Source organism: Hetaerina americana, unplaced genomic scaffold (assembly GCF_022747635.1).
Source record: "Hetaerina americana unplaced genomic scaffold, ioHetAmer1.1.p SCAF_54, whole genome shotgun sequence".
Classification (NCBI taxonomy): Eukaryota; Metazoa; Arthropoda; class Insecta; order Odonata; family Calopterygidae; genus Hetaerina; species Hetaerina americana.
The window spans coordinates 1,068,789-1,095,870 of NW_027287139.1; the positions used below are offsets into that span (position 1 = coordinate 1,068,789).

At 39.7% G+C, this 27,082-nt stretch overlaps 1 protein-coding gene across 1 annotated transcript; it reads right to left on the bottom strand.

Moving 5' to 3' along the window:
- Nucleotides 1-1,984: 1,984 nt before the first annotated feature.
- LOC139694743 (pre-mRNA splicing regulator USH1G-like) lies at nt 1,985-26,304 on the bottom strand. The gene is made up of 5 exons (XM_071593246.1): nt 26,282-26,304; nt 18,400-18,543; nt 12,622-13,277; nt 7,386-7,605; nt 1,985-2,255 (listed from the first exon to the last, which is right to left on the bottom strand). The coding sequence occupies exons 1-5, from the start codon at nt 26,302-26,304 to the stop codon at nt 1,985-1,987; spliced, it is 1,314 nt and encodes a 437-aa protein (XP_071449347.1).
- Between the last annotated feature and the right edge of the window lie 778 nt (nt 26,305-27,082).

The window sequence follows — 27,082 nt, forward strand, 5'->3', positions numbered from 1 at the left end:
TATATATATATATATATATATATATATATATATATATATTACATATTACATATACACACACACGCAAACTTTGAAACAGCCGTGGTCGATGTATTGAACTCTTACAGTTTAAACATTTCAAATGCTCACAGTCTTCTCTCATCACCTCACTCGGCAGTGTGATAACCAGTTATCTGTCGGCCGTATATCGGTGATAAGTTTTCCAAGCGTAACTGTTCTCTGCTCCCGTCAAATGCGCTGGATATTTGCTTAGGGTGCGATATGCCGTGAAAGTGTTTCGAGAGCGTGCGATAAGGCCCCCGACCACTCCGAGGTCAACTCCTGCGGGGCTGGCCACCGCGCACCGCACGCGTGTGGGAAGGAGACTGCTCGCGCAAGGATAGGTGAACTGCCGCTGCCCGTGCGCCCTCAGCATACATTTTACGGAGGAATTTGACGAGCCAAGCCTGACTAGCGAAAATCGCTGTTTGCCTTACTTAACCTCTCGCACCGGAGAGAAAGGATCTGGCCGCCCTTGATGCCTTGATGTGCGAATATGTCCGCCCACGCCGTAGAGGGCTTTAGTGCCAGATGAGCTCTACCCTCTCCTGTCAAACCAACAGTTTAGTTTAATATGGTGAAGTCCTAAAATATTGATTCAGGATAACATTTTCAGGCAGTGACGTAATAAAAGAGGGGTGGCTGTTTATCAGAAATATATTAAAATATTACCCGGATTTTCCTTAATTACCGTGAGTTTGTCATATTATCAATGCTAAGTTACCAATTTCTATTACAAATATATGTTTAATCAGACATATTTACTTCAAAATTTGTCAATATATAGGTCATTTTGATCCAGGAAAAATATTTTGTCTTTTGGCGATGGTAGACTTGTTGCACCGACATGAATATGACGGCGGCTACATCTTCACCAGCATCTAAGGAGATACTCCGGAGCGAGTCTAGTCCAGGACAAAATTCGAACTCATCGCACACAAACCTGAAGAAACATTTTCACAGGCCTCATCTCTTTTACTATGACCCATGCATACGGCCAATATTATTTTAAGTAGCAATAAAAACACAATAATCAATCATTAATGGGAATATTTTCAGGGAAAATTCCCCCCTTCGTCAAAATATATTTTAAATTACATCATTGCATAAGACTTGAACGTGATAAGTGCGCAAGGAAACATTTTATTGTGTCATCCAGTACAAGAAATTTCAAGTAACAATACATTATATTTAGGGTTGTTTTTCTCGAGTCAAATGATTGCTCACCCAGATTATACTTCTTAAGAAACTTTCATAAATGTATAAACTCGCTTTAATTATCTTAAGTGTGATTTCTGTTTTCCAATTCATTTGAATAATTTAATTGCATTATTTATTTCAGAAAACGTACACTTTTTTCATTAATAGAGGTCATACAGATAGTCTTGCAGTCGTAACATAATTAGGTCACTACTGTACTCAATTATTCTTTTCGTTATCAAATTTAAATGAAATACTTAATAAGTGATCATAAGTTGTAATCAAATCCGGTTCTAATTGTTAACATGTTTTTAGCTATTGTTTTTTATTTTCTTAAATCATTGCTACACTAAGAAGTGTAAGATATCCGAAGGTTCTCTGCACATTCAGGAGACTCCATTCTCGGCAGAAAAGTGATACCGAACAAAAGATTCTTTTCCGATATACTTCCTACTTAATATCCTCAGTAGTTCTACCGTATTCCAACTAAAGAACTGTTCATCTTCATACTATATCGCTTTATATCAACTCAACATTTCACATAACACATGATTTTATATATTATGAATATCCTTGGAACTAACAAAAAAACTCCAAGCAAATGAAGCGATCTCCACCATTTTTTTTACCGGAAAAACACCATGCACACGTTCGCCGACTCTGCCTTCACGTTTCCCGGCCGCTGCAAGTGTTCTTCAGATCACGCGGACCGTGTGGATGTGCCGGATCGGTGAGTGCGAGAGGCTCACAGGCGAGAGGCGATGACGGAAGTGGACGGCGAGTCGATCACGGCCCTGCGCCTTTGAATGGCGCTCAGGAGCTTCTTCCTCGGGCCCATGGGCAGGCCGGCCTGCCTCAGATCCCCCTCGGTGGCCGCCATCAGGGACTCGAGGGTGAATCCGGCGCGGTGCAACGCGGGGCCTTCCTCGGCCAACCCCCACGCGAGCAGGAACACGTCCATGCTGGTCATCTCGGCCTCGTCATCCAGGTCAGCATCGCCTGGGGTTAGGAGCAGGCTGAGTGAACGGTGATTTCGCTTCACAAACTATTCGTATATCCAAAGCAGGGCTCGACACATAAATGGAAAAATCCCTGAATGCATTGTTCTCTAGATGATTACTTCAGGGAAAATAAATGAGATGATCACTCTTGGGGTTCCATCTTCGAATTAGTAATGAAAATGTGATTATGCGTAAGGAAGACAAGGCGAGACATTTTCGAGTTGATCGAGGAAAGGGAGGTATTGGAGTTTTCAAAAATATGTAACAAAAACGTAACCCGACATTAATTATCTTTATGCATATAAAGGGAGAGCTCGTGACAACGTGGATGAGAGCTAAATGGTACGTGTGCTGAAAATAATTGGAAGGGTGCAGCTCAACGGATGAAAACTTTCTTTTCCCTGATGGAATTCAAAGCCCATTTGTCATCTCTATCGTTTTCATATTTCGAAAAAAGTACGCTAACAAGCATTGCCGGAGTATTTTTACAACGGAATTTTCGTCTATGCCAACACGCTTATAAAGTTAAATTGTACTCTATAAAAACTGGGGATATTGGATAAATCTACATAAACTGTTGTGTAGAGACTACCACATGAGCTTAGCACGTTGCACGTCATTTACAGTACCAATAAGGTCATCACTAATAAGTTGGCTGGTAGTAGCGTTCGGCCACAAAGTAGGGCGCCCTTTGGACACATGCGGCTTCGTCCACGGTGCGCGATTTTCTGGGCACCAAATCTCTGTTGGAATCCGTAATGTCTCCCCCCGATTTGACATCTTCACTTCATGGAGGAATTGAAGTGTGAGCTCTATACCATCACCCACTAAACCAGCTTTGGGGTTTTTTTTACTGTGGATATCATTAGTGAAAATAAAATTTAAAAATTAAAAACTTACAACAAAGTAGATTGGTTTTATTTAATATTATTTTTACAGACATTAATAAAATTATAGATAAATGACTATTCTCGCGGAAATACGTTTGCAATTTATATGAAAAAGTATATTTTTAAATCAATCTTAGAGTGAATATATTTACAACACCAGTGGAAGCAATTTTTTAAAGATATGTCGACGATAAAGTTTTTCATTCTTACTCATTTCACCGGTTAGCCAGAGTTATTGTGCGGAGAAATGAACGTGTTAAATATTCTGATTAGCTTAACTCTAAGAAAAGGCTAAACATGGAATGAAGGAATATTAGAGGAGTGAAACTCGAGAATTGGGAATTTTTCAACGCTACAGTCACTATGCATGAGTAGTAGAATATCTAGATTAATCCAAAACCCTGAAGTAGTATTGTATTAACTCTGCCATCACCTACCAAACTGACCCACGGATTGGTTACTGCATTTTATGGACTAACTGTAGCCAGATTTATTCTTAATGTCGAAATAACTAGTGATTTATCGTCTCATCTATAACTTGACTAAAGTCAGTGCTTGCGATTGATACTCTACAAAATATTAACTGATTGTACTCAATAAAATGTGGTTAAATAGCATAATTTTGCTAACTAGCATAAATTAGCATAATTTTGTTTGTGAATATTTACTTATTTCCGATTTAATAATAATGTTTAGGAAGTTATCATATTCATATTGAACACTATGTCATCATAAATATTATCTAAGCGGCGAGTGTGTTCCACGTTTTCAAACAGTAGCATCTGCAGATGAGAAATCCCCAACAGAAAAACTCTTGAAAATGAAAGAGGGAATGCAAATGGCGTGATTACTTACCGATGCCACCAATACTGTGAGATCTTTTCTTACTGTCTCTTTGCAGCTTACTAAAGAGAGTTTTTGCAGAAACCGGAAGTATAACAGAGTTTTGCCTGTGAAAAGGAGACGAAAATGTTTTCATTAAATTATCTCCAAGTCATCTTTTACCAGTATTTGGAAAATATGGAACATTAAGGTGATATTTTCTAAAATTATTTTTCATCATGAGTAAGTGAAATATAAATGATTAATAATATTTAGGACAACCTTTGAGAATTGTGGGGAAGAAAATAAGGTCATAATCAACTTTATAAGAATATTAGAGCATTGATTTATCTAACGCTTTCCGCTGAAAATATTTATTATATGGCATGTACTGCAATTGATAATTGTTTTATGTAGATTAAAAGCTACTTCTTAAACTACTTGTCAAAGCGGTTTCCCTTCTTTCTAGAAGAATTCTCTTTATGTGAGTTTACTGAATTTGGAGAGTGGAAAAAAAATACATTGCAAAAATACCGTGAAAAATCACTTTCGAAGCTTTGAACGTGCCAAATAAATCGTAGCAATGCCAAATTATTAACTCTTAAATTATTGAATACATTTGTTGTCTCAGGCGTAACTTTGTGGAATTTGCATAACATATTGAAATGTAATTGTATGTAAATGAAATGTAACAAAGTCAATTATTTCATTACATTTCAATATTGAATACATATATTGGAACAACAGTGAATATCGGTAATCCACAATTAATTCCAAAAGAAAATATAACCAAGCCATCCGATACTAAAATGAAACTAGGGACTGAATCAAGTTAGATTAGTTGAAGGTATATTCTAAAAAGAGAACTTCAAATAACTTGCGTTCCTTCCAAGTAGCACAAAATTAACTTTTAATTTTTATGTAAAAATGTATTGCTGAATACAAGGTCAGTCCCAAAAGTAGTAGTTCTGAGTTAATAAAAAATAATTTATTGCCAGAACTAATACATTCGCTGAAAAGTAGCACCCCTGTGCGTCCACACACCGCTTCCAGCGGGTTTTCAACGCCTCGTACGCCCTCTGGAAGGTGGCGCCCGGAATTCTGCCGACGCCCCTCATCACGGCCTGTTGTAACGCTTCCAACAAGCCGTTGTGACCTTACTTTCAGCCCGGGTTTGAGACGGGGTGAAGAATTCTGGTGGAGACTTTGGATCCTCACTTATATGGTCGAGAAGCTCTTGGCAGATCCGCGTGTCAGTTTTCTTTCGTTCGTCCGAGAGCACTCGCGGCACCAACTTCACACACGCCTTTCTCATGCCCATGTTTTCGATTACGTATTGATGCCCATCACTTTTAGGGTTCATCAGAAACCATGTGAACCCTTGATCTGCGATCCCTGCCCACCAAAGCCTTCACTCTTGCAAGGTTTTCTTCACTTTTTGAGGTCAAAGGGCGTCCTGAACTTCGGTGTCTTCAAAATCTTCTCTTCCCTCCTCCGAAAAAACTTGTTCCACTCAAAAACACCCAATCCACCGATAACGTTATCACCAAAATCTGGCTTGAGCATGTCACGAGTCTCTTCCCGGTGTTTTCTAGTTTCACTCAAAATATGATGGAAATGCACTGTTCAAATAGCCGGATCATGACGGGTCGTGACGAGGTCAGTTTATAGATGTTTCGCAAACGAACGATCCACACTCCTCCAAGGCTGGGATATAACTGACACCGGTCCCCAGAATTTCCTGAGACTCCCCTCCCTCGAACCAAGCGAAAAGAACCGCCGCCCGTCCGTCCATCTATCTGGGAGAATAGAAGTCCTACTACTTTTTTATTTATTTATTTATTTATCCTTAGTCCGAAAACAGCACTCTGGCCTTTACATCGGACTATTAACAAAGAATAACAATGAAGACGATTACAAACACCCAAGCCCTAGGTGGAAGAAACCCACCCAGGAGGGAATCGAACCCGCGACCCATGGATTGGCAGACGAGGACGTTACCCCGCCGCCACCGAGGCCGACTAGACTTTTGGGAGAGACCTTGTAAGTTCAAGAACAATAATGGGAAGAGTCAACCCCAGCCGTACTCTTATAAATGGGCAAAGGATGGGTGAGGGAAATTAGAGAAGATATAGGCAGTAAATCAATAAAAATTATAAAAATAAATTTCTAACTGAAAATAAAACCAATAATAAATATAATCAAAAAACTAAAAATTATTGAAATAAATAGATACTGCAAACGGTTAGAACAATGAAATGGAAAAATGCAAATAAATCACGTACTCTCTAGCTTGGATGTACTGCCCTTTATATCTCATCGTCGAGTATGCCTGGACCTAAGCTATCTTCCTCTACATCCTGTTCTCTTTCTATGCCTAGCCTTGTTGGCCTAAGTTCTTTACCATACAGTGCTTCTATATAATCTTCCATTTTATATTGCTTCCATCTCTCTTGGATCTTTTCTGTGCCAATTATTTATTATCTTACCCGACCAATCTCTAACTGTTAGCACAGATTTTGTCTTCTTACTTCCCGATAGTGATTTAATCTTACACTATAGCGCACCGATTTCACCCTTCCTCTACAAACTTCTCATATCCTTGCACTGCGTCTTCCACCATGCTTCTTTTGCTTTATTTGTTGCCCGCCTCAATTTATTATTTAACTCTTGGTACTTTATTTTGCCTAACTCTCTGTTTACTTTCTTCCATTTTCTTCTCTCATCTATCTTTGTAATCATCTCATCCGTGATCCATGGTTTTCATGTCCTTTTCTCATTAACGGTTCCTATAGTACATTTTGCGGCTTCCGATATCCCTTGATACATCCCCATTTTCTTCAATGGTACTCAGCTCTTTACCGTCGTCCATGATTTTCTGATCAAATTTATGTTAACTTTAACTGTAATAAATCTTTAACCAAAATGAAATTCATTTTGTCAGACTTTAATTTGTTATTCAATTAAATATGCATCACTTTAATCTTCACAAATGAGTTCAATATCACAGCGAAATTCCCTAAGTTTTGCTGCAACGTTTCTTCTCGACCGTACCATCTGCTTGAATTTATTCGTCGTTTGTGTATCGCTTCTTCTCTTGTACTCCAATTTTTCAGACCAGGTACAACAAATTATGTAATAATATGTTATTCCTGGTCTATTAACAAAATTAATAACTTTTTGAAATGGAATTCGCAAGTTCTTCAGTATCTGCTGCTCATGAACTGATTACGCTTCTGGTTGACAGATGCGTAATCAGTTCAGATGCAGACAGTTGATTCAAAATCCTAATTTTACCTTTTATGCTTTTTCTTCACCACATGTGTAGACCCTCCCGCGTAAAAGCGAAAGAATATTGGAATGACTTATTTCGACGGTATCCCAACTCTTTCCGTGATCCCATTTCAGCTCAGGCGCTCGACGTTTCGCTCACCTGAAGGCGACTTTCCCGAACCCCGGCCGTTCAAACATGCTGTGGCCGTTGAACACCTCGTCCTCCCCGTCACTGCTCAAGCACTGCTCGCACACTTCCAGGCTGGAGATGCTCCTCCTCACATCCGACATTATATCCGGCTGCGACGCCGAGCGCTGCTGGACGTCCGCGAAATTTGCGGTCGACCCAAAATACACGGAGCACTCCTCCAACCGTGGCTCTGGAAAGTTTTTCAGACACATTTCAGCCGCGAGGATATTTTGCGAGGGAGACCGCCAGTTTCTAAATTACAGCTGATCAAATGGACCAGCGCCAGATCCATCCACGTTGCTGAATTAGATCGAGTTAGTGCAATGTGATCTCGACGTAAATAGCAATTTCCAAAGTTCTCTGGCACACGCAAAATTACTCGATGCAAAAGAGAAATTCTCGCGAGTGATAGGAATAAGGGCTTAAATCGCAGGGTAGCAGTCTTCCCACTCGGCTTTGCCACGAGGTGTAACTCTTTACTCCGTTCGCCTCGTAGTATATTGAGGCTGAACCTTCCTAAGAGGTCACCACCCAAGGAGGGTGAAAACTTAAAAGTTGAATAGCAGCTCTCTCTCGCAAATGGTAGAGCCCCGTGATTAAATGCAACCGTGCGACGGTGAGGTGCTATCTAATTTAAAAACAGCATAGCCCAATATATATATTTATCTTTTGAAAATTTATTCATTGTCGTTTGTGTTATTTTGTGCAATCTCTAACACTCTGTCTTGCTTAATATACTTTGACTCCTTTTGATAACTTTGTCTTTCTCTCCAAACATTTACAACTGATTTATTAATTAATGGCTATCGTCAGAGGTGTATTCCATTCAGCACTTCCCATCGGATGGAGAGCGCTGGCTGTGATGCTTCCCGTAATGGAGTGAAACAAAAGAATCGGAATATGACTGTTGCGCCCATAATTCCGGAAATCGAACCCATGGGGATGCGCGTGGGAATATAATACGCACTCGCCACCGAAGTCGCAATCGTAATTGTTCCGTCATCGGCTTGAAGCTCCAAGCGAAGTGGACGAGTAATTACCGCCCCTGACGTGCTCACAAAATCATTCCGCGTTCCGTATTGTTTAAGATAAGTATAAATTTTAACTCACATACGAGGGTTGTCCAGAAAGTAACCTCCATTTTTGCGTAGCATGAGAAATAGTGGGTGAGCCGAAAGTTCGCTGTATTGACGCACAGAGTAGGTCAGTACGCCTCAAGATGCCAGGGATGGAAGGCCGAGCCGCTTGTCGTTTATTTACGGTTGTCAGTCAAAATCAACAATATAATTGAAATTACCGACAAATGTGAAGTTCGATCAGTGATAAGGTTTTTACCGATAAAAAACGTCAAAGCATCTGACGTTGATCGAGAGTTGTGTGCTCTGTACTGATCAAATGTGATGAGTGACAAGAGTTGAGTGCGTCAGTGTTCTCGTTCGTTTAAGAGTTAACGGACAAATGTCCATGATGATGATGACAGAATTGGCCCCCCGTCTGTGGTGAACAATGAACTGCACCTGAAAATTGATGGAAAAGTTCGTGATAACCGGCATTATACGATATCTGAGCTCTTAAGAAAGGTTTCCACAGATTTCTTCAAAGTCCATTGCATGGAATCCTGGCTAAAAAGTTAGGCTGCCACAAGTTTTGTGCTCGTTTCGACGAAGAACTTCAAGATGCTGTGATCGGTTGGCTGCGATCACATATGGCATTAATTTTACGCTTAGAAAATTTCTAAATTAGTTCAGTGATATGAAAGATGGTTAAATATTTGGTAGATATTTAGAAAATGGTAGAGATATGTAGTTTTGAGATGTAAATAATAAATTTTCTGTTCCTATTTCAGTATTTTTTATAATCCAACGGAGGTTACTTTCTGGGCACTCCTCGCGCTAATACTTTGCGTCAATTATAAATTAATTCCAGTTATGCAATTTTTATTCCATAGATGATACGATTTCAGAAAAAAATCACACTAAGTAAAACAATATCTGATCACCACAATTTTTACTGATAAAATTACTTAGACTACTCTGGATTGAAAGGCGCCGCTAAACCGCCAGATAAAAGCTCTAGTCCATTTTACGACAAGTCGCTTAATGTAAACTTTATCGCCAACTAACTCTCCGCTCAAAAACTTTCCATGGAGATACGCAGTAATGAAAGTCTCATTTATGAAATAATGCGTTGACGGAAAACTTCACTCCAGTACTCTCAATGTATGTAATATATATGTAGCATTGGCGTGAAAAATTCGTGCTACGGAGGATAAATAACTGTTAACGTTTAAAAATTTAGGAATAAAATTGAAATTTTTGACCTTCTTTTAAGTTGGCCACAATTATTTCATTTTTTTATTAACTGTTTGTATCAGTGAAAAAATATTGGCTCACTATTGCATTTATCCTGCTATATATGTATTTATTATTTAAAGAGATTTTTATTTTTAAATTTGTATAAAAAATGTCAAGTATTTTTAAGCATTATAAATAAATAATTTGAACTCGGCGCAAACAATATAATTATGTACCTGATTTAACCTTTTTTCTTGAAGCATAAATTAAAAATAAATAAATAAAATAAATGAAGTATTATATACTAAACTTTCTAAAAAGTCTGGCATTAGTTCTGCACGTTAGCATTCTGATACACACTGCATTATTATACTGCGTCTGTAAACCATTAGCTTTGATATTTTGAGCACGGTTAATGGCCTTATGTCTAGCTGCCGTGTGCATAGCATTGAAAACCTCCATAAAAAGCTTGAAATCATGTTTTTTTCTCCATTATACCGAATATTCTGACTTCACGGCTGGCTGTTTCAATCGCTAAAACACTACATGATAGGTTGCCATAGGCAATACCATAGGAAGCCGTTCAATAACATTAGTATGAATTCGTGACACTAGTCCGACCGACAATAACGGAATAACAGATGTCTAGTGCTGCACACCAGCGAATGGAAGGACTGAATTAATGTCAAATTAATCATTTCATAATCTTTCACCACAATCAAAACACTAATAGCGCGGATAAGCTATGAGCTCTGACATACAGTATTCTTTTTGCCCCGGGCAGTTTTCTTTATGATCTTTATTTCGAGATCATTTGACAAAATCGAATTTTCAAATACGGAAAAGGCTAATGTACATGTACTCAATGATAAGGGATCGCCGATTAATCGCGCAACAACTTTTTTATCATTTTTCACAAACACTCCCCCAAAAGAACCACTCAGACAAAAAGCTAACACCTTTCACACCCCAATTCTCCTGTATTATTCCATTGTTAATAAAATAATTTAGTTCTTAGGCATTAAGGTATGGACTTAAGCCCGCGAATAGTTCGATTAAATCGCGAGACTTCCCTTAAAGAATTCATAAGTAAGTGTAATTTTCACTTAAAGATGCCTGTGCACTCATAGTAGAAAGACGAAATCAACCTTTCAAATAAAAATTATTTCAAATTAATGTTCACAATATAATAATTAGCCTTCACAGCTTGCCATATCATTGTAAATACTTGTATTGCATAAGATCTGTGTCGCATCGAATCGCAATGAGCGAAGTAGAAGAACCGCAGTCTGCACGTTACTACAGAAGGATGCGTGGACTGAGTGGAGGGACGTTTAGACACGAAGACGGTGGCTCTAGTCCCCCTATTACCCACCACCACGTTAGGCCGAAACGTAAGGTACTTTCTGGACCGTACTCGTATTTTGGAGGATTTCGGTGACTAAGAGGAGTCCGAGATTGAAGTTGTGTAAGATATCATCTACATCTACATAATATGAGAAGGAAAAATTGAGATGTCCGATAAAATATTATAAACTTTCATGCCCGTAAGGCCAGGGACGGAAGTGATCGTCAATGCAACAAAAGAGAGATGTGAGATTTTAGTTTTGGAGGGAAGTGATTTCGAGGTGACCCTTGAGGAGGTTGGCGTGGGAAGGGGTATGAGGGCAGGGAGGCACGGGGATGCCTCTTCTGTTGAGGGAGTACGTGCGTTGAGTGGGGTCGTGGAGAGAGCGGAGAGAGATGATTCTAGGCCTTCTTTGTGGGAGGTGGAGACACCAGTATAGAGGGAAGTGTCAACGACGGTGGCCCTAAGTTAATGTGTGTGAACGGGGACTGGGACGCAGTGTGGGTGGGATGCCGAGAAGGTCTTCGATGAAGGAGGGACGCGGTAGTAGATTGCTGGTAATGGTAAATTGTTGCGGAGTGCGTTAGGTAGCCATTAAGCGATTCTACGGTTCTATTTTACATTTAACACTTCCTTCCACAAAAAACCAACAAACCATGAATGATGCTCCAAGTTCGAAGTTGTCTCCAATCCAACACCAAAAGCTCTGTAGCATTCTCAATCTCCCTTCGCGGCAACCGCACACCAAATAACGTCCCTTCCTCAAGCGATCCTCAGAGAACCTCCGTCATTCTCTTGGCAAACTAGCGTACCTCGTAGAGTAACCTATTCCCACCCCCAATGCGAGATTCGTTCCTCGAGCCAAAACACACCGATTTGATGGCCTTAATCTCATTACAAGTATTTCCCCGGGACTCACGAAATCCAACAGATCCTAAAGGAACTTTACTCCTTTATAAAAAATAAATAGTCCACATACACGATATTAGTCCTCCTCCTCCTCCTTTCCAGCATACCCTTTCGTCTCTTTCAAACGCATGTTGGTGTCATTTTTAAACGTGTCAATGTTTTAGGAGTACTTTGATATTTACTGTGCATTTTCGATGCTAAACTTTTCCTTTATGCGCATACATAAATATATAGTATACGTTAAGCTACGTGGAACCCTACAGTAATTCTTCTTCAAAAATAGAAAAGTCATGTGAAGTACGCTTCTTTAATTATCTGCTCACTTTTGACTTTTCCTCACTCTGCATCAGCATATGTTTCCAAGAATCCAATGTTGTTTATGAAACGTAATCCGCACTATGACGCCCAAAATTGTAAAAACGTATATCGGGCCTTCTTAAATGACTTATAATTCACAAAATTGCTTTTAATTTTTAGACAACCATCCCGGATAAAATCCAGCTTTCTGGTTTATACGTCTTTGTATGATGTGAAACAATGGCAGTTTTGGCTAAATTTTTCGTTTGATTCCGTTGAATACGTTAAGTTGACGAGATGCCGTTGAAACAAGTAGATAGCCGCCAAGTCCAGCAACAAATCTGCAGATAGCACTCACCGGCCGAGTCGCCCCTCTTGAGGCCCTTGAGCCGGGCCTCCTCCTGGCGTTTCCTGACCATTCGGCGGTACACGGGTGATTTGGCGCTCCTCAGCATCGCCCACAGCTGCTTGCCCCTCGCCCCTCCGCCCTGCCCCCCCTCGCCGGGGCCCTCCAGCTCTCCGGGCGGCCGCTCCTCGCTCTTGCCCCTCGACAGCGTGCCCAGCTGGCTCTTGGCTCCGGCCTGTACGGACTCCGGGGTCGAGGACACGCTCTCCCGGCGCCGTAGCAGGGACAGACTGCTGCCCATGAACACCGTGGACACGGAGCTCCTCCTGGAACCGGCGCTGCTGGCCGTCTCCGGGTCCGAGCGCCGGGTGTCGGGGGCTCCCGAGGACGGGAACCTCTCGAGGGCCCTCTTTCGGGCCCTCTCCTCCCTCCGCACCGTCTTTCGCCGGTTGAACGCCATCTCGCGGCCCATGATGCCGTCCAGGTAGCGGAGGACGTCCTCCTTGCCCAGGCGGCCGGCCACCGTCTTGGGGGTGTGCAGGTCGGCGTTCAGGTCCCACGGGTTTCCGCCCATGGCGATGAGGAAGGCGACAACCTTGAGGTGCCCTCCAGCGGCCGCGTGGTGCAGAGCCGTGTTCCCGGACGCGTCGCCCTTCCCCGGCTTCCCCCTGTAATGTTGACGACAAGAAAAGGTCAAAGAGGAAGAAAATGGTCCCGCCGAGTCGAAATCGCTTCCCAAGGGATTGGGAATGGAATTTCCGATTTGGTGAAAGACCACAATTTGACGCAGACGCCCAGAAATTTCTCCTCCGAGCAAGACGTCATCGCCCGGGAGACGACCGCTGCTTCACTTCGCGTTGAAAAGGATCCAGCGTTTGAATAACCTAAGGCAGACGGAAGAGATATGTGCTTAGTCGGACCCAACTTCAACAAAATATTGAGACCTCCACCTAGTTGATTCATCTGAAGCACTATGCCTAACCACGCAAATAAATTTGGCGTTTCAAAATACCCTGATAAAGTATTCTGTCAAGGGGTCTGTTTCTCAAAGGTACAAGTTAGTTTACTAATCCTTGTAATTTGCATAATGGATGGTAATGGATTGATGGTATTAAATGGTACAGCACTGTTTACTCATATACAAGACATAATATGTGAATCTGAAAGTGTTATTTTACCTTTAAGACGCAGGGGACTTGTTAATCGACTTTCAGCTTCGAGAAACGGGTCGCAATCCGCATTTCACTGCCAATGAATAACGCATTCAGGTAATATATATGTATATATATTGGAACAGGAGGGGTGGGGAAGGCGGAATCGAGCAGATCACAAGCGCAAAAATATTTCCTTGACCGGGACTTGAACACCGGATCTTTAGACTTGGCGGGACGATGCTCTAACCACTTGAGCTATGGTTCAATATAGTTTTATTCGGTCTAGTATGTTACATTGTACACATTGTCAGCTAACAGATTATGGTTACAGAATAGTTTTTTTCTTATTATGGCTACACACTTACATAGACATACATTCATATACATTGCATAAAACAATTATGACCATGAAAAATACTGTTGAAGGAAATAATGAAGGCAGGGTTCACAAAATGTAGAAGGAAATGTTTGGTTTAGCAACGGAACATTACATTTGGTTAGATTTATTGATAGCTTTGAAGCACAGTTATTCAGAAAAACAACTTTTTAACCACGGACGAAGCGTGTCCGGTACCGGGGGTAGCCACATCCGTTCCACCAATGCTTGCATGTCTTTAGCGGAATGTTTATTCGCGGTTCTCATCAGTGTGAATTCCACGATTAGGGTGGTCATTATGAAGGATTTGAAGCTCGGAAAGAGCCGAAAGTTCAAGGTGATCAGATTTATGTCGGTAATGGCACCACCACCGAACACGTCCCAGGTTTTATAGATCTTTTTTAGAGCTTCCCATTGTCTGATTTTATCGTTGCAGCCAAGGATCAGATGCGCGACGTTGTCTATTCGACCGCATGACGGACAAAGGGGCGAATCGGCTAGCTGAAGGTGGTGCCCCACTTCCCTCGTCATGACTTTGTTCGCGATTAGGTTAAACATTCCACTACGTGCCTCATCGTTCGCCCTGCTGGTCGCCCAGTTTTTCCAAGAAATCGTTCTTTTTGATGTCTTTTGTTGCTGCTCGGTAAGCGCTCTGACACACAGGGTCTTGACCCGAATTGCTTCTCCATCTAGCAGGAGGGAAGCGACCTTTTTCGTTTCATCAAATGCCCTCCGGTGGCATACGTCGAGGAAACGTAATTTACATTGAGATCTGCGGGTCTTTATGCAACAAAGTGCCCCGATTCTTTGGCCAAGAGATATCGTCAGGGAGCTGTTTCACCCACCAAAGGAGAAATAAACGACACATAAGAGGAGGGACAGTAGGTAAGTAATCATAAAATATATAATAATGGATATGAGCAGTGCGTTTCGTGGCACGCATAGCTAGACGAAAGAGACGAGCCACATTGGCCAAATACACATTCAAACGTGAAATCCCGCCATATGGCTAACAAATATTCATTCACATGGAAATAGATATAAGGAAAAGGGATCGGAACACGTAAAAAGGACGAACACAGGAGAGGTGGGGATGGCGGAATAGATGTGGTTCTATCCCTTTTCTTTATATCTATTGCCATGTGAATGAATATTTGTTCACCATATAGCGGGATTTCGTGTTTGAATGTGCATATATTATATGAATGTGAATATATATATATATATATATATATATATATTCACATTCATATAATATATGCACATTCAAACACGAAATCCCGCTATATATATATATATATATATATATATATATATATATATATATATATATATATATATATATATATATATAAAGGAGAGTGTTTGTTTGTATGTATGTAATTTGTTTACTTTTTTGCTGTCATAGAAACAGCATTTTTCCAACTATGCCAGCAGGATACTTTTGCAAGAACACTATTGTATTCAGAATTGCCGAGATATTATACGTGGAATACATCAAGGTAAGTCTTTTGAAGAAGAAAAATGGGCAACTTTGATCCTGAGAATAATATTTATTCATGTGACGCATTGGGCCGAGTCTACACAGTCCATCCTAACAACGCCGAATGTTATTTTTTAAGAATGCTTCTACATACCATTAGAGGACCTCGCTCATTTGCAGAATTAAGAACGGTAAACGGAGAAATATGTGAGACATTCAGAGAAGCTTGCCAGAATTTAGGGTTGCTAGAAGGAGATCAACACTGGGATGACTCATTGCGAGAGGCCAGTTTGATTTCTCTTCCTGGACAAATCCGAATTTTGTTTGCCATCATAATAACCTCCTGTAATCCATCTAACCCAAAAACAATATGGGAAAATATAAAGAATCAATGAGTGAGGATATACTGGCTAAAGTTCGAAGTGAAAATCCTACATTGGATATTACGTTTAACTCCGACATTTTTAATAAAACTTTGATTATTTTGGAGGAAAAGTGTATCACCATGGTTAACAAGACTTTAGTGGAACTCGGTCTTTTTGCACCTGTACAAGATCAACAGGGTGTATTTTACCCAGATTATATACGTGAAACTAGCTACAATGTCTTAGACTTAGAAGCATACATCGCGGATAAAAAGCCACTTCTTAATGAAGATCAGAAATTCGCGTACGAAACAATAATGGATCAAGTAGATAAACAAGAAGGAGGTATCATTTTTCTTGATGATGCTGGTGGCACGGGAAAAACATTTTTAATTAATTTAGTTCTCGCTGAAATCAGGGTTCATGGAGGAATTGCTCTAGCCGTTGCATCTTCAGGTATTGCAGCGACATTAATGGAAGGAGGAAGAACAGCCCACTCTGCCCTTAAGTTGCCACTTAATATTTCCCGACAAGAAAATCCCACATGTCATATAAATGAAACAAGCGGCCAGGCACAAGTTCTTATAGAATGTAAATTGATAGTATGGGATGAGTGTACGATGGCTCATTAAAAATCTCTTGAGGCCCTCAACGCAACACTTCAAGATCTTAGATGAAACTGCAGTTTAATGGGAGGAGCTCTGATACTCCTGTGTGGAGACTTCCGTCAAACTCTGCCTGTCATTCCAAAATCGACTCCAGCCGATGAAATTTATGCCTGTTTAAAACATTCTGTTCTATGGAATCATGTCCAAGAAATTAGCCTTAAACAAAACATGCGAATCCTCTTAATAGATGGGAATGCTCAAAATTTTGCAAATAAACTTTTGGAGATTGGAGAAGATAGATAAGTTATTGAAGCATCTGGTATGATAAAATTGTCATCAGATTTATGTGTATCGGTGAAAACTGTTCGCGATATGATACAAGCAGTCTATCCTAACGTTAATCAAAATTATAAAAAATTAGAATTGTGGCGAGAAAGAGCCATTCTTGCTCCTAAGAACGATTATGTTAATGAAATTAACAAGGAGATACTAGCCATGCTGCCAGGAGACGTGATTGAATATAAATCGGTTGATACCGTAGTGGATGCTGACGAAGCCGTCAATTATCCAACGGAATTCCTAAATTCACTTGATCCAGCTGGATTGCCACAACATCGCCTTATACTTAAAGTAGGATCTCCAATCATTTTATTGCGAAATTTAAACCAAAACTCTGCAATGGGACACGATTGCGTTTGACAAAATTAATGAAAAATATAATCCAGGCAGTCATTTTAGCTGGAAAAGGGAAAGGTTAAATAATTTTTATTCCACGGATACCTCTAATCCCAACTGATCTTCCCTTCAACTTTAAAAGATTACAGTTTCCAGTCCGGCTAGCTTTTTCAATTACCATTAATAAATCACAGGGACAGTCTTTAAAGTTTTGTGGTGTTGATCTAAGATCGCCATGTTTTAGCCACGGGCAACTTTATGTTGCTTGCTCCAGAGTAGGTTCGCCTAAAAATTTATATATTCTTTCTCCTGGATATGAAACAAAAAATGTAGTTTATAAACAGGTGTTAAATTAAAAAGATTCTTAAATTTGTATGAAGTAGTGTATTATTGTACTTTATAATTTGTTTTTATTTATGTAGTATATTTATATTATTGTTTCTCCCAAACCCGTGCAAAGCCGGGTATTCAGCTAGTATATATATATATATATATATATATATATATATATATATATATATATATATATATATATATAGAATGGACAAGGTGAAATGGACCGAGAAGAAAACAAATGAGGAAGTACTTGGTATGGTGGGCAAAGAGAGGCGTTTGTTGGGAGAAATCCTATGGAAGCAGGAAAAGTGGATGAAGTGGGTATTGACCGGCAATGGGATGTTGAAGACTGTGATAGAGGGGAGAATGTTGGGTAAACGAGGAAAGGGCAGGAATAGGGGATAGGGATGTTGGACGGGATGAAGGGAGGAAGAAAGTGCTCAGAGATGAAGAAGGACCTGATTTAGAGTAGGATGCTGGATTTTGTGTTTTGCTAGGAGTCACAAAATATTAATTTAGTAGCTGTGTCCATCGAAAAACCTACCTTAACCGGAAGATTACCTAATTATATATATATATATATATATATATATATATATATATATATATTACGCAACCCAGAAAAGAGCACAGAAGTTGGTCATTGACCAAAAACTTAAGTAATAAGACCACAGAATGCTTGAAGAATACGAGTTGAGATCGTGAGGTACCTAATATGGTCAATATGGGTGGGTATCGTCTTTTCACTCCTACCCGCGTCAGGGTGACTGGGGTTGGCAGCCCGGCCACTCACCCCATTCCGATGAGGAGCCTGAGGGCTGGCAAGTGTCCGCAGAAGGCAGCCCAGTGAACAGGAGTCATTCCGTCGCTGTCCCCTGCGTTGCAGTCCTTCTCGGATCCCTCCAGCAGGATATTTAGGAGCCCATCACGAGCAGCTCTAAGTCACAAGGAATGAGCAAACTGATCAAATCATAAACCAAAAAAGACATGATTTTTTTCAATTACCTTAACATGAATTTAATGAGGTTACACAACACATCATATTGGTCAATTAAATGTATGACAAACTCAATGCTTTCCGGGGACAAATTTAATTTGTTGTGAATTATTTATAGGCAGATGAGGTACATATAAATGCATATGCTACCTAACCATTTATATTTTGTTGTATTCACAACAGAGTCACACCTAGATATGTTTTACAAAGGTATTATTAAATTAACTTAAATCTATGAAATTGTAAGTCTAGTTACATATGATAATTTTTCATTTATTTATTGATATATACCCTGCAAGCCACCGCCATGGTGTGTGGCAGGGGGTAAATACACTTGAATAATTTTACCCGAACATGATCCCTACCGCAGTCGAACCAAATTATTATGATCCCCAATCGTTCGTGGAAAAAATTACATCTTAAATTTATTTGTTCTACGCTAAATTTCTCTGATTTTATTAGCATTATATCTCCTACCGTCGTACGATGTGGATGTTAATACATTTTAAACATCACTGCTAAGAAGACCTCCATCCTATTTATGCAAGAGCTTCAATCTGTAATTTAACCTTCGCTCCATTTAGTGATCCCCAGCCTAGTTGCTCTAATATTTTGGATACGCTACTAAGTTTATCATAACAATGTTACACAAATCTAGCTCCTATACGCTGCATGCGATCCAATTCGGCACTCGGTCCAATCTCGTGAGGATCCCATACACTTGCAGCATATTCTGAACCAGGCCTAACCAACGACAGATAACATTTCCCTTTGACATTTTCATCACATTTACCAAGTACTCTTCCAATGAATCCTAGTTTTTTGTTAGCTTTTCCACATATTCTCCGTATGTGTTTCGCCCAGGAGAGATCGTGAGTGAGGGTAAAGCCTAGGTATTTAATTGAGTCTACACATACTATTTCGGTACTCCCAATGCAGTAGGTGTTCGGGTGGGAATTTCTCTTTTTCCAAAAATCCATTACTACGAACTTTTTTAAGTTTAATTCTAATAGCCAAGTGTCGCACCAACGTTGTTAGGCATTAAGGTCATCTGACAAAGCTGCTGTGCCCTCAGTATCACGGATATCACGGTAAACCACCTCATCGTCGGCAAATAAACCAATCTTACTAGTGACTACGGAGTCAATGTCGTCAACGTAAAGTAGGAATAAAAGAGGTCCGATGACACTTCCCTGGGGAACACTTGAATTAACTTCTACTGCATTTGAGTTAACTCCATGTATGACTACTGTTTGTCTCTGACCATTCAAAAAGTCTTCGATCCAACCCCGGGTATTTTTATCTTTGCCATATGCTTCTAGCTTTGCTAGTAGTTTACTATGAGGTAATTTGTCGAAGACTTTCTTAAAATCTAGAAAAACTGCATTCACTGGAACATTGCTCTGTCCCGGAATAAGAATATTATGAACAAAAACACAAGTTGTGTCTCGAGGGATCTACCTTTTCGGAAACGGTGCTGATTTTTCATTAATACCTTCTGATTATCGAGGTGTCGCACGATCGAAATAGCAACCATACGATATGTTCCATAACTTTGCACGAAATGGATGCGAGAGAAATAGGTCAGTAATTGCTCGGTTACTCCCTGTCTCCGTTTTTAAATATTTTTCTTACGTTAGCCGTTTTAGAATCTCTGAGAGCCTTGTGATCTCTCAGCGTCTTCTTAAATATTATTTCTAGATGCGGCGCCAATATTTGTAGATAAGGTTTCGACGTTGAACATCATCATCAGGTGGCCCTCATAGAAGCAAACTTGATAAATATACCTGATCGAGGGAGAGAGGGAGGTCAGAGAGGGAGGGTGGAGGGGTAAAAAGGTTAACATGTAGGTGAGAGGAAAAGAGAATTACATCTTTTGGTGTCAATCGGTGACTTGGAAGAGTGCTGTGTCAAGGAGAGTAGGGGAGCGATACCTGAATTTCGATGGCAAGTTCATCCTTGCAACGGACGCATTTCAAAATGTCCATCTGCTCCAAAGCATGGAGCCTTTGACCTTTATTTTCAAAATAAATAATTTTATACACAAAGTCACTTTCGACGAGGTTCTTCGTAAGGAGGGAGGTTATATTCTTATTCTTCTCACATGTAAGGTGTTCTTTTATCCTTTCTTTAAATGTTCGTCCCGTTTGCCCATTATACTTAGAATTACATTCCGAGCACTTTGATTCACACACTCCACTCATCTCATCTTTGGGAACTTTATCTTTAACACTAAAGTTCTCAAGGCATGGACCACTGTAATAGGCACATTTAATTTTTTCTTTAGGTGACATTTTGATTGCTTTTTGAGAAACATTCCCTAGTTAGACTATTCGTCACTATTTGGCAGTGGGTTTTTTTAAATATTCGTTCAAAAAAAGGTTCCATGAATTTCCTCGACATATCCATTTTTAAAGACAAAAACAACACTACACTCCAAGACACAATTCACTTCTTCCAAGTCAGTTCGAGATTCTCAGTTGAACCACGAAGACCAAGAAGGCAATGTTTAACAATAAAGAAAAGCTCCAGGCATAAATAATTTGTCTTGATTAGCAATTCACTGTTTTATCTTCGGGTCCTTCGCAGTAACAAATATCGTTTCTCAAATGTTACCAAATTCCCAGCACAAAAAACTTAAAAAGGCACGTAAAAATGTAGCATTTTCTGGATTCATCAGTTAAATCCTGTGAACATGACCTTCATAGTGGAATCAAATGCACTATCCAAGCAAACGAAAAGTTCCTCGTAAATGACTTGCGCGTAAAAATTTGACAGTGAGGAAGACGGATTTGAGCCCGAATGCAGAGCCGTTTCAATATCAATCGCGTAGGCGCCCCTCCTCCCCCCTTTTGCCTCGCCTTAGGATCGCACCCAACATGCCCACATCCGTCCGGAGATCCGGGGGAGTGTGGTCCACGAGCAGCGTTGGCTGAGCCTCCCACGCGGGGCTCGGGTCGGAATCATGCTATTGAAGGGCGAAGACGTCGCGCGCGAAGGCACCGCGCATAATTTCCAACTGGGGAGGTAAGGAATGGAATTTCCTCGTCATGCGTAGGAACTTAAGCCTTTACTGCCACGGTATGGCACTCCCGCCGAAGTAGCAGCACGAGTCATTCATTCATACCTTAAGCAGCGCTTCAAACACGAATAAAATGTGTTTCAAACACATTTTCAGTGAATATTTTCCAACGGGAAATATATATATATATATATATATATATATATATATATATATATATATATATATATATATGAGCATGATAAACCAAAAGTGCCGAATCAAATATACTCTACCAAAATCCATCCGATTATGGCGACAAAAAGGCTCTGGTATACTACATTTTTTTCAAGAATTTTTAAAATTCCAGGCAACTCCAAAATAATTAAATAGCAAACAATTAAATAAGCGAAAATATTTTCATTCTTCTGTTTCGATTACGACTGTAATTTAAAATTTTCTCCACGGTACTGCATAAGATTCGCCCATTATTTTCTTCACTTTTATCTAAAACATTTCATTCAATTAACTCAAATCTAATTTGATGGATGCATGCTAGGGTAGCCCTTATTTTTAAACTTTCTAAAAGTTTAGCTCCCACCCTGTTATCTTGTTTTGATGAATAAAAAAACGAATTGTGTAAAAATTTAGCTCAATCGAATAGCTGCGAGGTGACCCTCATCGACCATGAAGTTGTGAAATTTTCACTAAGAAGGTCATATTTTCATATAATTGTTTTTAGTTATTTTATGGAATATTTGTTTTGACACTTGTTATTTCGTCAGTTTTTAATAATCAATTATTAAGGAAATTAATGCGAATCGGAGTATAACATGCAATTTTTTTCTATAGCATGTGTTTTTCTATTACTAATTTAGTATAAAAAATCACTAAATATTAGCCGTATCAATTATGTCATGTGGTTTATCATCAAAGATAAATGTATACTGTTATTTTTTTGTCCTTTGTTTATTTATTTTGAACCAAGTATGATAATTGATTTTTAAATTATTGTTTCAGAACAGTTTGTGCTGCTGGCATTAGGTAGTTTAATGAAGTGTTCTTCTTAGACTTGTAAAATGGCATCAACGTCTTTAGGTCGTTCGGCACACACGTCAAGAAAAGATTTTTATATCACTCTTGTTGGCTACATTTCCAATCAAATCGTTGGAGCCGAACTCTCTTCATACACACAAGTTTTAAGTATTTTTCAATAATCTAAGAGTTGTAAATATTACAACTAAAGAAAGTGCAGCAGTGGTGATTCAAGAAGTTTGTGTTTTTTGGCAGAAAGCATGAATTCCTACTAGAAGAACTGACCACTGCATTGATAAGCTAGTTAAATTTTATGATGAATGGAAACATACACAGAAATATTTGTCTAGAATATCAGGCATAGAAAAAGAAAAAAGAGATATTTTCGTGAACACTCTGCACAATTTGTTTGACATAGCTCATTCAGATGCTTTGGGACAAATGGAAAATGAAGAGGACTTAAATTTCTTAATACTTCAGCGCCAAAAAGGACGACCGGGCTCCATGGTTGGTTTAGATCTAAAACTAAAACACAAGGAAGAAAGAGCACTAAAGGACACTGCAATAGAAGCTGCCAAGAAAAAAAGAACTTATGAAGAAAATGAACGACATTTTGAGATGACAAAACCAAATGATTCTACATCAGTTAGCAGCGAAAACATTGATGGTGATGATGGCAGTAAAGGTTCTTCTATCATTGATAAGCAAATAACAGCAACAACTACAGCAGCAGCAACAGTTGAAACTCGAGGTACATTGCAGTTTTTTACTCCCCGTCTCTCTGAGGTTTTTGGATAGATGCAAACTTTACTTAAAGAAATGGGGTTTCCATATTGATGGCTGCTGCAGAAGATTTTGAGTTTGATACTAAAAACCTGGTTTTTAAATAAACTTCATTTCAACGCCTTCGAAAAATATTTAGAGAAGCGATACACACAGAAATTCAACACAAATTCAAACCAAACCACTGCCAAGAATTATTGTTGCCCTGGGATAGAGAGTTGCTTCCAGCACTCGCAGGTCTTGATTATATTGATAGACTGGCAATAATAGTATCTTTCGAAGGCAAGGAGCAACTGTTGGGAGTCCCTGAAATCCCAAACTCTTTAGGAGAAGAGCAAGCCATTGCTGCTTACCAAGCAGTGGAGAAGTGAGGTATAATCGATAAAATTCAGGCACTTTGCTGTTATACGACTGCAAGCAACACAGGTAGAATATATGGTGCCTGCTCAAATCTATAAAAATTGTTCAATCGCATTCTGTTGTACCTTCCTTGCCGTCATCACGTTTTTTAGTTAGTTTTGAAGAGCTGTGACAACTCAGTGATAGGTGCAACTTCTGGTTCAGATGTGGCGCTATTCAAAAGATTTAGAAAATCCTGGAAAATACTCGACAAGAAGATTAACAGAACCGGTAGCAATGAAGTGCCTGATGATGTCCGCTCTACTGTTTTTGGATTTCTTGATAACCATCTTTATGAGCAGAAACAACAGCGAAATAATTACAGAGAATTGTTTGAGTTACTATGATCTATCTTGGCGGTATTCCGAAGAGCGGGATATCGTTTCGTAAACAGGTGTGAGTCATGCTAGGTGGATGGCAAGACAATTTATTTCCTCAATATTTACCTATCTCTAGTTCAATATCAGTTATCTGATGGGGAGAAGCAATCTTTAAAAAGAATATGTATTTTCCTTACTCGAGTTTACGTTCGAGCCTGGTTTCTATCATCAGAAGCAATTAAAGCACCTTATGAAGATTCCTTATTCATGGTTCAATTGTTAAATTATCAGGATATTAATCCAGAAATCAGTAAGGCCGCTTGTAACACATTTTTAAACCATCTCTGGTAAATAGCTCCCGAAACTGTGGTTTTATCCTTATTCGATGACAATGTTCCAATCACGGCTAAAAACAATATGACCCAAGTTATGCTAGAAAAAGATAAAGGTGAAGAAGAGGATGAAGAAAAAAATCAACTAAAGAGGTACATTGTACACCATAATGATTTTTCTTCCTTTACAAACAACGATTTTTCGTCTTTTGCATCTCTCGTGACAAAAACTTTCTTTTCGAGATTCTCTATCAGCACCTATTTCCTCGACAAAGACCCGTCAACATGGAAGAATGATGCTGGTTGCAAAAAAGCAAATAAAAAACTGGAGAAGACAGTTGTTGTGAATGATGTTGCAGAAAGAGGTGTCAAACTAATTCAGGAATACTATAGCATTCTCACAAAATATGCGAATGAAAAACAATTTGTTTTGCAGATCGTTGCCGAAGACCGTAAAAATTATCCAACTGCTCTAGAAAAAATCCAGAACAATTCAAAATAACCAATCTACTCTTATCAAAAAATAATATTCAATGTTCGTTCGTTCACATATGTATGCTTTGATTCTATACAAAGTATTGTGCTAAATTAAAATGTCTTTTCTCAAAGAAAATTATAGCTTTATTATAAAAACGTAATATTTTCACAATTTCCATCTTATTTCAAGGATTGTTCCAACTCCAAGGCGTTTGAGGGCCGTCTAGTTGTTGGATGATTCAAGTGAAATTTTGTGCAGTCTGTTTTTTTATTTGTTGGGATGAGATTAGGGGGGGGGGGAGCAGCAAAATTTTGACTTTCGGAAAATACCTTATAGCGAAAGGCCACACACATTAGGGTGGGTCGGACACAGTATTTTCTTCGAAACGCTTCCGCGGCAGTGCTCGAAGGTTGAGGTTCGCCATTAAACTGACATCTGCACAATTCAGGGTCGATCGGGGAGCTTAATTTGTCCATATGACCGAGGACCGAAAGAGTTGGACCGAAAAATCGAGATGCTTCGAATCCTCAGAGCAATCCATCCCATCAGGAAACGACAAGCATGCTCATACTTGGAAAGAAAAACGATAAAGACGACGCACTCTACAAGGGCACTCATTAGTCATTTGAGTTGTGAGATGCAGAAAGAATACTTGTGAAATATCAAAAAGCTTATAATTCCGCAGGTCAAATATTCATAATCTGACTCTTGCCAATGCCTCACCTTTTCGAGCAGGCCAACACTACCCACATGCGGTCTACGACAATTGCGCAGATAACTGGCAGCTGATACAAGAAGTATCTTTTCACAAAATATTCAGCACTGCTCTGTCATGGTTGTTCGGTGAAGACGTCGCCTGTCAGTTCGTTAACCGCATGAGTAAAAGATAAATGACGACTTGTGGATGCATATTCACGTCAATTATATCAAAATTCCTGAATTAAAAACGTGTGCTTCTTGTCGTGTTTTTGGAATCCTGAAAAATTGAGTGAAATTAATTCACTACGTCCTGAGTAAAACGCATACATTACTTGCCAATAAGTTGAAAATAATTTTTTGTGACCAAAACACGAAGGTAAAACTGAGAATAAATCGTTGAATCAGATGAAAGCAAATGACAGCGTAATTCGAGTGTTTTCGCTCAGAAGCGTCTCCACCAAACACATTCCCGAGAAAAGAGTTGTTTCCCCGGAAAAACTTATTGTCTCAATCATAGTTATTTCCGATTGAAAATTTTTCTATCATTTTTACCAGGGTCCACACATTTTTTTGCGTCTGAATAAGGGGTTGTTGGATGACTCCTCTCCCGTTCGGATAGCCCGCTACTCACTCGTGGAACCTGAGCGTTGGCATGGCGGCCTGTCTGCGAGGATCTCGTTCGCTGTGGTCTCTTGATGTCCGGGCTGCGATAGGGAGAGTGAAATCAAACGCCGCTGCTCCTTATCTCTAAGCGGCTGCAATCGCATAAAAAGATACCCGCGCTATCGCCTCCTCTCCCGAATTGTGAGAGGAGAGAATCGGACGGGCAATGCACCTTTTCCTCAAGTTCCCGACTAAGATATAGGATTTCCGCTCCTCCGATTGCGGCCGTAATCTGAAAAGCTGTATCCCGGTTCGGCCACTCAAGGGCCATTAATCCGAGGGGCGGAATCCTCTCCACGCGAGTGGAAATGAAACCTCCGCCAGTTCCTAATTGAACCTTTTAAAAGTCTGAGCGTTTATTTTCGTATCTCCACTCGGTCATCCGAGGCCAACACAACTATTGTTCCAGAGCATTTCTCAAACTTGTGGAATGTTTAAAATTAAGCTAAGCTATTAATCACATCACGAACGATCTCTCTGAACCTTAAGCTTCAAAAGATTCCGACCACTTGAGAGTTTTATTTTTACTAAGCTTCAGATTACCTTTAAGATCTTAGGCAATAAAGTATAAACGGCGGCTTCGAATCATTTCCCATTTTCTCTCTTTGAAAGACTTTTTCATCGTATAAACAAACATCCAAGTTCACTACTCGAATTATTGCTTCAGTCTGAATGCCTGTACCAAACTGTAACAGTAGAACGGCGACGTGAATTACATCGAAGTCATGAAGAACCTATGACTCCTGGGTTTGATTGCTCACGTATTTTT